General features: G+C 37.5%; 1 protein-coding gene across 5 annotated transcripts; it reads right to left on the bottom strand.

Moving 5' to 3' along the window:
* Positions 1 to 517: 517 nt before the first annotated feature.
* Positions 518 to 12213, bottom strand: SRSF10 (serine and arginine rich splicing factor 10). Of its 5 annotated transcripts, none has more exons than XM_088790514.1 (6): positions 12020 to 12212; positions 10467 to 10573; positions 7187 to 7288; positions 5679 to 5841; positions 5391 to 5441; positions 518 to 1808 (listed from the first exon to the last, which is right to left on the bottom strand). In XM_088790514.1, exons 1-6 carry the CDS (start codon positions 12082 to 12084, stop codon positions 1748 to 1750), a joined length of 549 nt encoding a protein of 182 aa, XP_088646640.1. In that variant the 5' UTR covers positions 12085 to 12212; the 3' UTR covers positions 518 to 1747. The 5 variants fall into 5 exon arrangements, with proteins under 5 accessions (XP_088646640.1, XP_088646639.1, XP_088646641.1 ...); XM_088790513.1 differs by having other exon boundaries at positions 1608 to 1808; positions 5391 to 5444; positions 12020 to 12211; XM_088790512.1 differs by lacking the exon at positions 518 to 1808 and adding an exon at positions 3095 to 5257 and having other exon boundaries at positions 12020 to 12213.
* Between the last annotated feature and the right edge of the window lie 2077 nt (positions 12214 to 14290).

The following is a 14290-nucleotide window of genomic DNA, read 5'->3' on the forward strand; positions in this document are numbered from 1 at the left end:
GATCAAAATGCAATACAAGGAGACTGAAATTTGGGAAAGTAGGCTGGAGTGAGTCACAACAGCCGCGAGATCTTGGCTTACATTTGACCCCTTTCACCCAGAAAAGTTAGAAACAAAATACCTTTTGTAACTTAATCTATTAGATCTTCCCAAGTGAACTCTATATTCCATTATATTAATTTTATTGTTATAAAGATTTTCCCATTTGATTACAAAGCAAGCGCAAAACAGGAACAAAGACAAACCAAATGGAAAACCATGGACTCTGATCTAGGGTCTGCCACTTTCTGTGTGATCTTTGGCAAGTTTGAAAAAAAAAAAAAGGTAAAAATAACATTTCATATCTCCCTTAGTAATGTGTTTATAAATTAAAGGCTTAAACACGTCCATATTAGATGAAGATCTTTATGTGAGAAATTTAAATATGTAGCAGAAAAATGACAATATGTGAGCGGTGGAACCAATATATTGGTAAATAAGCTTCATATCCTAATAAGGAACTAAGGAATCCAAAACATTTTGATACTATAAAAGTTATTTATTCACTATACACAGAACATGTCCCCTATAAAATGCACATGTAAATCACTAAAAAGTATAACTTGGTGAACATTTTCTCAATTACAGAACATAACCAAATCAGTTGGGATAACAGCTCTGTTTGCCTCAAAATAATCTTAATATAGCACCCAGAGTCTCCTTTATGTCTAGTGCAAAGTTAAATACTTTTGGGGGATTATTTCCTAATGTGTTTGAGGAAGCAGAATTAACAATTTACTATAATTCTAGTATATTACAGTCACTGCACAATAAATCAGTTTATTACAGATTAAAACATCATTTTTTCATTATTTGTATTAATGGGATGCAAACAAATACTGGATACTTTTAAATGGCAGATAACCACAAAATTACTTATCTTTGATAATATATTGGGTTTTATAATTACATTAGGATGAATGGTGTAAAATAGTCACAAATAATACACCTCAAACAAAACAATGAGGCTGTGATATTATTCACTAGATTGTGCTCAGTAGATAATTAAGTGAATTTTATTTTTCTCCCCAATTACCCAGTACAATTTTTGCCCACAGTAAGGGCTCAGTAAATGTTTGCTGAATATACTGACTCGGAAAGAGGTGCGAAGAGATGGAACCTCTTAGCTGTATATCAAGTATTGTCATTGGAATTTACCTGGGAATGAGTTATTTAAGGAAGATGTAAACTGCACATGGCATACAGGTAAATAAACTCGGATGCCAATAAAACAAACCATTAAGCAGAAAACACTGGCACTAGAATAAACAAAGGCAAGATTTACCAATAGCAAAAATGGAACTGACTTGAGATAACCAAGGAAAAGTTTATATAGAACCATACCTTTTCTTACCCAATTCAGTTTGATACAGACCAAGAGAGGCACTGTAAGAGACTATGACCATGTTGATATTCAGACATCCTAGTTTCCAGTAATTTATTACGGACCTGTTACCCATGAATTAACATAAACCTATTCAGATTTAGGGATTAGTTTCCACAAGTACAAAGTTGAGTTTCCTTGTATTTGTCCTAAAATGCTTACTTTCAAACTTGAAGGGACTTCAATTATTCCATGTAGTTTCAATAACGTTCTTTTATCTTTTCGGACCAGAGTCAAAATACTCATACAGTATTCATACTGCAGCACCTTCCACCCACCCTTTGGTCGCTTGAACTGCCCTTCTTTGGTTCTTTTTCCGCTTTCTCAGATCTTTCTTGAAGTGTAGTAAGCAGAACTGTACTGGGTATTCCAGCTGCAGTTTGGTCTTAAATAAAAGAAGGATGTTTGTCAGTTTGGTTTTCTTTATTCTTCTCTGTGGTATACAGGATTTTGTTAGTTGAACTGGATGTAGCAGGCTTACTGGGCCAAATTTTCAAGAGAATAGTACAATAGTTCCCAGGTCTTTTCCCTGGGCTGTAACTTAATAGCTCATACTCTATGTAGCACCTTTCCTTTCCCACTGAAGCATTATCTGTCATTTTTCTTCTTGCTTACTTGGCTTAAAAAAACAACGCAGAGATCTTAAGTAAAAAACAGAGGTGAAATGTCAGCCCTCACTTGAGTCTTGATATGTTCTACTCTCATATATTGAGCAGAGTGCCAGACACACGGTTTTCAGTAAGTGTGGAACTCAAGGATGTAATCCCAAATTAAAGCATGTGTAAGGATCCTCCTCATCGGCAGGATCCTAACTACCATGGGTTGAACTAGAATATAGTCCTTTTGAAGCTATTACGTGTCACTTTAGAAATAACATAAATTCCTTGAAAATATCAAGTCTAAAAATAAGTGACGTGAGTAAAAAACTTGCAAATATCAGGCCTTCTAATTATACACAGAGACTGAGAACAATCTCCTCAATTTAGCTCTCAAATTATAGTCCATTAAAAAAAAAATTGTATAAGGACCAGGCCTGGACTCAAATTCTGGGTTTGCCTTTCATGGCCTTTCTTTGTGTCTCAATTTCCTTCTCTGTAATATGGGGAAAATAAAAGTATCTTTCTCATAGGGTTTTGTGAAGAGTAAATGAGTTAACACATAAAGCTTTTAGAACGGTGTCTGGCACATCATAATAAATATGTTATAATTGTCTTTATATAGCAACTAGACTCCAAACCACAAAACACCAAAACCAGTTCCCCCAAATGGTTATCACTTAATATTAACTGCTCACCAACATTCAATGCCAAAGTATTTAAAATCACACCATAAAACATAAGGCCCAACACATCGCGTTTAGGATGGGGAAGAGCAGAATTATTGATCTATCCAATAATGAAAATATGAACTTATAATTAGCTGACCTAAATTTCATTTTAATACGTATCTTAACACTACCAATAACCTCCAAGTTGTTTAACCCAAGGGGCTTTGACATTGAAGAATTTTTAAGTACTCTGTAAAAGATGTACCTTGCTGGCAAGTTCTATCATTTCCAAAGTAAGTTAGTTGTGCCTAGTGCAACACTGATCAAAACTATTCCTAAATCTACAAAGGATTGTTTCACTGTTACTTTAGAATCTCATCAAAAACTATAATAATTCCAGTTAATCATTATTTCCTTCATTTTGTTTTTATTATAGCATGTTTGCTTAATTTACAGCAAGCAGAAAATAAGCTGGGTCTTGTTTTGATCCAAACATTGATGTTTTAAAGGTTGTACACAATATTTGTTAAAAAGAACATATAAAAATACCTTTTTAGAAGCTTCTATAAGAAAGAAAATACAAAGTTTAACCCCACAACTTTCCTCTTAGCTAGAACTGCAAACTACTGCTACAGTTTTAAATAGACTTTTTGTTTAAACTATACATCCAGGAAAATCTAAAAAAATTAAAGAAACGTGCATATAAATGATTGCATAGCAGAACATGAACATTAACTGCAAACAGTAAAGAAATGAAAGTTAGAAATACTATCAAATATACAAAGGTTCTAGAATCAATCCTTTAAACACATTCCACAAACAGTATTTAAAAACCATCTTTTGTTCTTTACAGGCAAGACCTAGATTACTAAAACTAAAATTGAAAAAAAGAAAAAAAAAAAAAAACAAACCAAAAAAAAAAAAAAAAAAAAAAAAACCCTAGGGGGAAAAAAAAAACAACCCAACAAAACACCCCCCCCCAAATCCTCTAAACGGAATAATTTCCTCACAATATTTCTTACTTATAACCTGCAAGCAAGCAAGCTAAAATTTTTAAGGATGCTAGCTTTTATTGTGAAATGAGATTGGACATGTCAAGTCACTTTTATTGCCCCCCAAATGATCTTTCAGAGAAATGCTAGAAATTGTAAATGGTTAAGGGTATTATTTTCTCACTTTTAGTCAGGTACTACTACACACTGATAATCAATCAAAACCTCAGAAATGTGACTCATATTTAGTCAATTCTTTTTCTAAAATTATTTTAAATTTCATGGCACCACAGAATCACCTAGAATGGGAGTGTTGCCTTTCAACTTGCCTCATTAAATAAACCGATATGAAGAACAAGCCTCCTTCATAAAGAGGTAGGCAAATTTTGATACAAATGCACACACTAAGTGCTATAAGCATCAAAATTCAGTTCTTTTATACTATGCACACACACAAACCTACTTTGAAACAACTGACTTGCTTTTAACAGCAGCAAGAAAACAAAACAGTATTATGGTCAACAATGTTCCTTCAAGTTTAGAGTATCTACGTAAGAGCATTCTTTTCCCCTTAAAATTATCTCTGCCATCATTGACCTGCTCAAATTTTTAAGGTGAGTTTTTCTGATGTTTATGTTTCAAATCTTCACCGAAACCAGAAAAAAAGCAGTGAAGGCTCCATGTTTCAGTCAAAAACTCAATCTCTCAAAATGCTACTTAACCCAGTTGGCATCATTCCCTAAGACAATGGGGTTAATAAAAGAACTATTCCACACTGTGTCATAAATAACTATTCTCACGGGCCTAGACATCTTGACAAGACAAAAAGGTCCACCCTGAACCTAAATGTGTCTGATCAGTCAGTGTACTGTGGCTACAACTTCACTTTTGTATCATTCTATCTTATTAGCAAGCTACATTTCTAGGTTAACAGGTCTACCAAATATGGATATGAAAAGTTTATTTTTAATAAACAATGTTGCAAATTATGGTCAACCAACATCTTTTCACCAAACTTCAAGCATAAAAAATGAGAATCTTTACAAAAATATACAGAGACACCACAAATTGGTAGCTGCCCATAACATTAAACAAACTGGACTCTTAAGAGTGGCTTCTCAACAGCATATCATTTTAATTATAACCATTGCCTGGTACAGGGAAAACTGACAAGTGTTTTGTAAGCATCATTGCAACATTGTATTCCTGATAATTTAAGTAAACCAAACTATGAGTAAATGAATGATACATGCCTAAAAATATCGTGGTTTATACTATCAGTGGCCACTGGACTTAGGACTAGTCCAAGACCTTGATCTAGATTTTGACCTAGACCTAGACTGTGATCTTGACTGAGATTTGGATCTAGGTGGTTCTTTTTTCCTTGATTCCTTTTCATATCTTGAGCCAGACTTATAATGTGTTTTGGAATCTGTTTTAGAGGTGCCTCTAGTTTTGGTGTGAGATGCAGACCTAGAACGTGATTTAGCCTTCATTTCTTTCTTGGGCTGGGACTTGGACCGTGATCTTGAATTGGATTTAGATCTTGAAAAAGATCGATTTCGGTGTTTGAATCTTTCAAAACAGAGGAGAGATACAATTAGAGTAAAAATTAGATTCTATATTAATCAAATTTATTATTTTTAGAGCAAAAGTTCACTCTGAAATTGAAAAATGTATAAGTCTCTTTCAAAGCAAAGTTATTTACCTATCATTGTCGGAATGGCTTCTGCTACGCCGTGGTCTTCCAGTCGGTCTACTGCTAAAAAGTACATCAGAAAAAGCAAACAGTGACAAATGTCTATTTTCAGTTTTTTTAAAGTTTCTAATTAAAAAAGTGAACCAAAGAACTTTTTAAATGAAGCACTAGAATATTTTGAGTCTCAACGAGGCATACAATGTACATAATTAAAAGTATACAAAAGGGTAAAAAAATTTAAAAGCTAACAGACATAAATCTTTCCTGATAGATCACTGTGCTACACATCACACTTACTTTCTAGGACTATAAGATCTTCTATAGTTGTAATCAAAGGACCGACTTCTTGATCTCCTTCGTTCATAACTTCGGCTTCTAGAACGTCTATATCTGTCATAATCATCATAGCGTGAAGAACTGTACACATTCCTCCCTTCCTTGGCTTTCATCTGATTTGGAGCTATGAAATACATAGAACAGAATTATTTAGAAACATTAAAAATGTAGTATGTAAGTCTTCATATTATAGGAAAAATTTCTGCGTACCCTTCCCTTATAGCCCCCATCTGTGCCCAAGTTAATTCTTAACATTAATCTTGGAAATAGATTTATTTTCAGTGAAATCTATCAGAAGACTGTTTTATGTTAAAAGTGATACTCAAATGTCTCCCCAACTATTTTTTTCCCCAAAGACCTGTCCCCATACAGCTTGTTGTTCCAAAATTTGCCAACTACTCTGAAATTAGGAAACTATACCATTAAAGTATTTTTTTAAGATTTCAAAATCAAAATATGAATGACTTTTGAAACAGATGCTATTTTGGAGTCATTCCACCATGATTTGTTTCCATTTATTAAGAACACAATTTACAGTGACAAAATACTTGCTGGTGACCTATGAACAATGTGCAGTGTCAAAATGCAGTAATATACAATTATACAGCTTTGAGAAACCATGACAAAGAAAAGCAAAAAAGAGCTGATATTTATTGAATGCCTTAGGCATACCTATACCCCCGGACACTCAATTCTTGTATTAGCTCATCTGATTCTAAGAAGCTGGTACTTTATTTAAGTGTGTGTGTATAAATAACAATGAACTCCCAGGAACCCATCACCCAACCCCAAACCTAAAGAATTACCAATAGCTTGGGTCTACCTAAGTGCTCCTTCTCTCCTCAGCAGTTATTTTAACCTCTATCTTTTGGTATCTTGCCCAAGGTAACCATGGTTGAGCTAGAATTCAAACCCAGGTCTATGTGACTTCAAGGCCTGTTCTCCTGCCTCACTAGCACACAGCTAACACCTGGAATATGTCTACATAATAATAAAAACCAAGTACTAATATAAATTCCATTCTAGGTTTAATCTATATAGCCTTTCCCAGTCTATCTGTTCATTTCCATAGTCATGCACCCATGTTATTAGCCAATTATACACCTTGAAGGTCTTTATGAAGAAGAGAAATGGCTCAAGAGACCCCAAACTTTCCAAATTTTATCCCTTTCAATTACCACCCTCAGTATATTAAACATGTCACAGCTGATAGTATCGATGTACTTTCTTAAGAGTCCAAACACATTTCAGGCATTCTGATCTCCACATTCTACCTTGTCTACCCTAAAACTTGGTCATACATCTAAATAGGATGAAACAAATGATTCAAGATACTCTATCCTCTCAAAAACTGTATTTTTGGGTTTTGAACAGATAGACAAATTGCACAAATACTTCCAAGACAAAAATCTCAAAACGCTGTCTAAAAAATGATACATTATGTACATATTAGGCATAAAGATACTTACTCTTCCGGTCCCCCTGTGCAAACTGTATTTCAATTTGGCGACCACAAATCCATTTTCTGTCCAAATTATGTAAAGCATCTTCAGCATCACGAACATCCTCAAATGTGCTAAATGTTAAGGGGCTTGGGAAGTTTTGCAATCTTTGACAATGAATGAAAGTTTAGCTGGAAACCTTGAACAATTCACAATTTCTCGATATTATTCTAGAAAATCTGTCAGACCCCACTTACAAGTTGGTTGATTCAGCTATAAACACTTCATAGTATTAAAGCACTTGTGAATTCCTAAGGCATATGCTTGAAAACACATGTGATATATATTGTAGTTATTATTGAAATAAGATGTTATAGCTGAATTACCAAGTAATCCTATCAAGAAATGTCTTGAGTTTTAAGAATTTTACAAAACAAGACAAAAAACAAATGTCAGTTCTGTTTTATACTAAAACAAAAATTTCTTAAAACCAAATGTTTCTCATATTTTTATTTTAAATGAAAATAAGAAAATGCCAATAGTTCTTGTGTAAGCAAGCAGAATATACCTTCCTTTACAAGAGATGAAAGCATTAACCTCAAATTTTGCTGTTTTTCTCAGGCATATCTAACACTATTATTTAATGTACTTATACCACGCAGGGAAGACTGGTAGCTTAGCTACTTGTGGTTATCAAGACACAATCAAGCAAATACTCAAGACATCACTGTACCAAAAACTTATTACAACCATGCACAGACTATAAAAGCATGTTCTCAAGAAATAACAGACCATTTCTAAAGATTCCTGGACTAGAAAGCTCTAACCATATGAAACATACAGCATCCTGCAAAGTGGGTTTGGGACTGGCTTTAACTTGAAAATTTCAAGATACTATTTATCAGCACGAAGAACTGTTGGTCCGTTTTTGATGTCAGAGGCTAAGTTGCCTTGTCCTCTGCTCAATGTCAGCAATAATACCATGGCTTTACGTTATTTGGTCCAAATTTAGTTCCTTTCCGAAAACCATCATTCTAAAAGAAGCCAAACACATATTCAGAGCAGTGTTTGTAACACTTACAAGCTTCGGAAAGGAAGGTAGGTTAGGTCTGGGTGTGGATTTTCATTCTATCCTAAAAGTCACTATTCGAACTTGCCTATTTCTATTTCTGAAATTCCAGAGATCTTTGAGAGCTGATTAAAAAACACCCCTGAAGTGACTTTCTCCTCCCCTAATATTCTTTTATTCTAGACTAAAAGGTCTGCCTCACTTGATTTCCTATCTTTTGTTCTGAAAGGAACTAAGGACCACAGCAGATCTCCAGCTTTTTTTCCTGAGGCTAGTATGTGTAGGTTAATTAGGAAGAGGTTTCCCAAGTCCAGAATCATGGGGCTTTCAACATGAAAAGGCAAAGGCTGACGGGGAGTTTTTAAAAACTGTTTTAAGACCACAGAAAGACTGTCTGTGTATAAAAATTATGTAATTTTCCTTTAGATTCTTTTGGATGACAATTCTTCTGGAGTATCACATATTCGAGTCAAACTACTGCTGATTCTGGTTCATAGGCCACCCCAGAATCAGGTAAACCAGGTAAAATCAGGTCAACATTGTAAGCAGGAATGCATTGCTCCCTGTTTTCCTTCTTTAAACACCAAACCAGATATACTCCCTGCAACAGAGCTTTGCAACAAATTCCCACAATTGTCCTTGATCACTGGCCCTGTGGGAGTAGCAGCTTTCGGCATTTCCTCATTAAGCCTCCCTAGGACTCCGCTAGGTTTCAAGAGACCCACTGAACGTAAGCAGTAAGAAATTGTCCTCGCCTGAAGTCCACAGCCTTAACCTTTGTCGTCGCATGGAGATCATCTCAGTGAAGGAAGTAATGTCACCTGAAACACTGGGCCAGGGAACGATTTTCAGTAGATCCTGATTAGGTACCCACATTAGGGATAAGGTCATCTGCATGCTATTCAGGGCCAACTGATCATATGTACTAAAGCAGTGCAGCGCCAGCAGGCGTCACAGAACTAAGTTTCAGAAGTTAGGAGTATGTGTGTGTCCCGCAGCAGCCACTTTACAATCTATAAACAGGTAGTTTCTCTAGTAGATCTGACCCTACAAAATCACCAGAGCTGTTTCTAAATAGTCCCCAGTGCATGCACCTGTCTCCCCTTTAAGCATGGCTCTGTGGAGTCAGCTTGACCTCAGAATCTCGTGCTCCTCCAAAGAGCACCACCTGCTCCCCTATGGCATCTGACCACCTGGTCCAAAACAGAAAAATGCTGCATTTAAGCTTAACAACATTACATCCTTTAGTACACTTTTTGAGAAGCTAAGAGTGCATTTATACAAAACCACAATCACAACATCAAAGGCCCACACAAATCAAGTTACAGGTTTTGTCACTAGACCAAACCAGAATAATTTTGAAAATTAACTGCTTACAAACATTAAAAAAAAAAAAAAGAAAAAAAAAAGAGGAAAATAGTTATTCTGTAGGATACATCAGGTATGACTCCTTTAATCTTGGCCATCATTCAACTTCATCTTGACCTTTAACTCTTTAAGTGCTTGTCAGAAGGACTTGTCATGAGATGCTTGGCCAAATATGACAGATGGCTTTATCTTTAACTTTGAAAAACAACCTTTTCCCCCTTTTGTAGATAAAGCGAGGCTTTGTCTCCCATTAGGCTTGTCCTTCTTCCAGCTTTTCTGTATTTTTTCTTTTCCCAAACTCTCCCTTCTCTTCAAGCCTGATCCTTAAGTGGCCTTTGGCTTGTCTACTTGCCTTAAGTGTTGAACTCTACTCTAAAGGTTCTTTCATGCTTTCTCTTTGGGGTCGCCATAACTGTACAGCTTTACATTCTCTGAGGTAACAACAGAGGACAGCAAATTAGGGGACAATATTAAAGAAGTTTACCTCATTGTCATACAATTTGTTTTGATCAAGTGATTCAAATTAACAAATAAGAATACCAAACTTTAATTGCTAAGCACAAGAACATATTAACTTTTATTTTGATTTACATTAAAGGTGGTAGATACCCGAGTATTCAAATTTAAATCACATATTATAATCATTGATTTGAGTTTCAGCAGCATAAATGGGAAATATTTAAATATTTTACTATTTTTGGATTAACTTTAATAGAGCAACGTGTGAATTAGAATTAATTTTCAAAAATCTGAAGACATAAGACATTTATTAAAGGACAAAAATAAACTACTTTTTAGATGTTACCTCTTACATAAACTTGAATTTCAAACTTCAACACCCCTCACTAATCAGCCATCTGAAGAAAGGATATTGAACATAAGCAAATCCTCTTGGACGGCGAGTGTAGAAATCAAGTGGAACATACACATCAACTATAGGACCATAACGACCAAATTCGCGTCGTAAATCTTCAGACCTAAATCATAAAAAGACCCCAAATTTTTATGTTCACTCCCTTAAAAGAGTTTCTTTGTAATAAATAAGTTATCTTTTTGTAATATCTCAATTAATGAAAGGGACTGCTTTGTCCCTAGGTGACCTGAAACAGACAAGCTTTCTATAAATCTCAATATTAAGAGCCAATTTTAAGAGCAGACAAAAATGTACAGGCAATATATCTTTTTTATAAAGGAAGGCTATGATCCAAGATCTCGGAAGATACAAATGCAGTTATTGTTTTACATTAACAATAGGAAAACAGACATTTAAGGACACTTGATAAATCACAATTTATCTCTAGTTTTAATCCAAATCCTTCATTTTTCACAAAAGGTATAGTAGCAATAGGTTGTATATAAGCACTACTAATGTTTGTCTTTTACAGTTTCAAGTCAACTCTAGTACTCTGAAAAATGCCAAGCACTTATATTTACCCCAAAATTTTAGCGAAAGGGTTAGACACTTGGTAGGTAGATATAGCTCTAAAAACAAGTCACAAATATATATAATTCCTTAAAAATGTCAAATGATATGAAGGGGAAATTTTCCTAGAGGCTAGAATAACCACTACTGTTTACTTTCCCAGTTAAAGTTAGGACAGAAAAATGTAAATCACACAAGGCTACCAGAAATATTCGATTGGGGGGGGTTGGTAGAGTGATTATTTATGAAATATAGTCTCATTTTGTGATTAAAATCTCTAAAAATTCTGACGGCAACTCCAAGCAATTGGAATTGTGAGAACAAAGGCACATTCTGGATTAATCCAATTTAGTAATCAACGTCCTCACGGTAGAGACTTCTTAAGTAACCCCCACCCCCACCTTTTCATAAGGTGACTATTATTTCCGGGAAATGGGGAAGAACTAGTTCGCATCGTTTAACTGAAAGAATCTGATGTCCCAAATCTCAATATTCCCGTCTCCAAACATCTCCATTATAAAACCCACAAATAGAACACAACAACAAAAAAGGGGTAGGAAATGCTTCGCCACACTCTCCTCCTTCAATCCCGTTATTTCGTTGCAAAATTAAAAAAAAGAAAAAATTCCCTGGGCCGAGGGGGCGTGCACCCCAAAGAATGTGAACTTCAAATCAATGGGGAGCGGATGTTGGCCGCGGCTGGGGGTGGAGGCACGGAGAGGAAGCCAGGAGAAAGGAGTCCCGAACGGCAGAGGGGGAGGGGGACAAAAATCCCGCCACGCGGCCGGCGCTGGCCCAGGGGGACCAGGGACGCCGCCTTCGCTCCCACGCGGTAGTTGAGCCGGCGGCATGGCCTAATTCGGGCCCGAAGACCGGCGCGGGACCCGCCATCTTCGCCCCATCCCCTCCCCCGGCTCCGCGCGCCGCCGCTGCCGCACAGGTCCTCTCCGAGTTCCTGCGGCCTCCCTGCGTAGGCCCACAGTATCTCCCCTGTACATACCTGGTATCGTCGGCCACGTTCCTTACGAACAGAGACGTGTTGGGGGGGCGCAGGTAGCGGGACATGACGGCGGCGTGAGTCACGGCAGGGGCACTAACGGGTTCAACAAACCGTCCGCGGCTCCGGCGGCGGATCCTCAGACACACAGCCAGAAGGCTCCGCTACGGGCAACCGCCTCTTCTCGCGAGACTTCACTCCCGCCTCCAACCCCCTCCTACCTGGGCGCAACGCCGGGACTGGCAACGGTTCTTTCCCGCGAGATCAGCCGGCGTGCGCCTGCGCATGCGGACAGCTTGGGTACGTGCCGCAGCCTGGTTCTCATTCATTGGCTTTTCCCGCTGCCTCCTCTCGTCTTATCCAGCCCGCTCTTTCTTTCTTTAATGCCATATTTTCCCGCCCTTTTCTGCCTTGCACCAGTTGCCCCCCTCCCCGACAAGGCAGGAAGCAGATGTTTTAATCCTACGCCAAATTCTAGTTATTACTAACTGGACGGAGTTTTCAACATTGTAATTCAGAGAGACCGCCATGCGACTTCCTGTCTGTTCCAGGTTATTCCCTGGCTCTTATTAGACCGCTGACCAGCAAAAGAAGAATTTACAGCCTCTCCTACTGTGTGAGAGGAGTGTGTGTGTCCTTGCAGAGAGATGGGACTTTCTCGCCAGTACTTTCTGCAGACCTCGTGCACATTCCCTAAGGGCCTTTGTCCAGGCTACCCCTCACCCACACCCTTCTCGGACATTTCTTCCACTGTCCACGCTGTTTCCTCCTGATTAAAGGCCGTTCTCAACCTTTGGGTCGAAACCTCAAATCTTAGTTTTAAACTGTCATGCACAGTGTATTCTCTGTTGCTAATGGCTTCCTGGGTATGGATCATTACTATATTGATGTGGTTCTCCAACTTTTAGTTTCTTAAGGCCTTTACAAAGGGTTTACATAACTCTTAAAACTTATAGAAGACTCCAAAGAGCTTTCTTTCTGTGGGTTATAGTCATTAAGACAGTGTTTCCCGGGAAATAAGACCTAGCCGGGACCATCAGCTCTAATGCGTCTTTTGGAGCAAAAATTAATGTAAGACCCAGTCTTACATTAATTTTTGCTCCAAAGAGCTGATGGTCCGGCTACGACTTATTTTCGGGGAAACACGGTATTTACTGAACTAGAATTTAAAATGGAGAACATTTTGACACAAGAACACAAAAGCAGACATTGCACTATCCTTCATCACATATCTTGTAGCCTCTGGAAAATTTGTGTGAAAATGAGCATGAAAGAGGCAAATAATGAATAGTTTTGACCTTGGACACCCCTTTGAATGGGTCCTGGGGACCTCTCCCAGACCTTACTTTGGGAACCATTCCCTGCTCTATCAGACTCAATTTTTGGAGATGAGGGCCCACCTTTCAGAATGCCTTGACATGTAGCACATTGTCAAACAGATAGCAGGGACACAAATCCTGTTTAAATGAGCTTTTATTTTATAAAAGGCCATAAAAGCATTTTTGCAACCATCAGCATCTAAAGCAATTAAGTGATTTAACGTGGGTGGTGATAGTCTGTTGTGCTCTATAGCAGAGCTATTGTTGTTCTACATTTGTTTTCCAAGGTTTGAATACAATTTATTAAAAACATTCATTGATTACCTATGCTGGAAATTCAGTGATGAAAAACCTGGAGCTTATGTTTCCATAGAAAGTAAGCAAGCAAACAACTAAAGTAATTGCAGATTTGTAATATGAGACAGTAATGTGATAGGTTTGGGTTTAAAAATTTTTATTTTACAATAGAGAATTGCATACTGTTGACCCCAAGAAGGAATATATCTGCTAAGAAGGACTCCTTGTGGTTAACTGGGCTCAAATTCAGAGTCTAGCAGCCATTGCTGACAGGAGTCTCTCACACACATTGCATATTAGAGAAAAGCCACAGGCTGTGCTGCCAAACCTCCTGCACCGCATTCCTGCCTGCTGAGCTGACCCCTATGATTGAGTTCCTAGAATCATTTTCCAGTGGGCTGCCCATCCAGTTGGAGCTGCACAACTATATCCTTATTTGCATCTTTACTGACCAATTCATAAAGACCAATCAGGTTACTTGAAGCTGACCAATCAGGACAGTGCTATTTGGACCAATCAAACTGTCCAAATTTGGATTCCTCATTTGTATAAACATGGACCAGGGAGGATAGTTTATAAAAACCAGTCTCCCCTTTGTCTCAGTGGAGCGCACTTTCAGTTTCCAAACTGTTCATCTGAGTGAAACTTCTTTTACCTC

Source organism: Rhinolophus sinicus, chromosome 14 (assembly GCF_057876585.1).
Source record: "Rhinolophus sinicus isolate RSI-liver-muscle chromosome 14, RSI-T2T, whole genome shotgun sequence".
NCBI classification, from domain to species: domain Eukaryota; kingdom Metazoa; phylum Chordata; class Mammalia; order Chiroptera; family Rhinolophidae; genus Rhinolophus; species Rhinolophus sinicus.

Coding starts and splice junctions, on each gene's coding strand:
- SRSF10 (XM_088790511.1), bottom strand. CDS start 12,084: ATGTCCCGCTACCTGCGCCCCCCCAACACGTCTCTGTTCGTAAGGAAC. Junction 5,842..7,186: donor TGCACAGGGGGACCGGAAGA/GTAAGTATCTTT, acceptor TGTATTTCATAG/CTCCAAATCAGATGAAAGCC. Junction 5,445..5,678: donor AGATCTTATAGTCCTAGAAA/GTAAGTGTGATG, acceptor TGTACTTTTTAG/CAGTAGACCGACTGGAAGAC.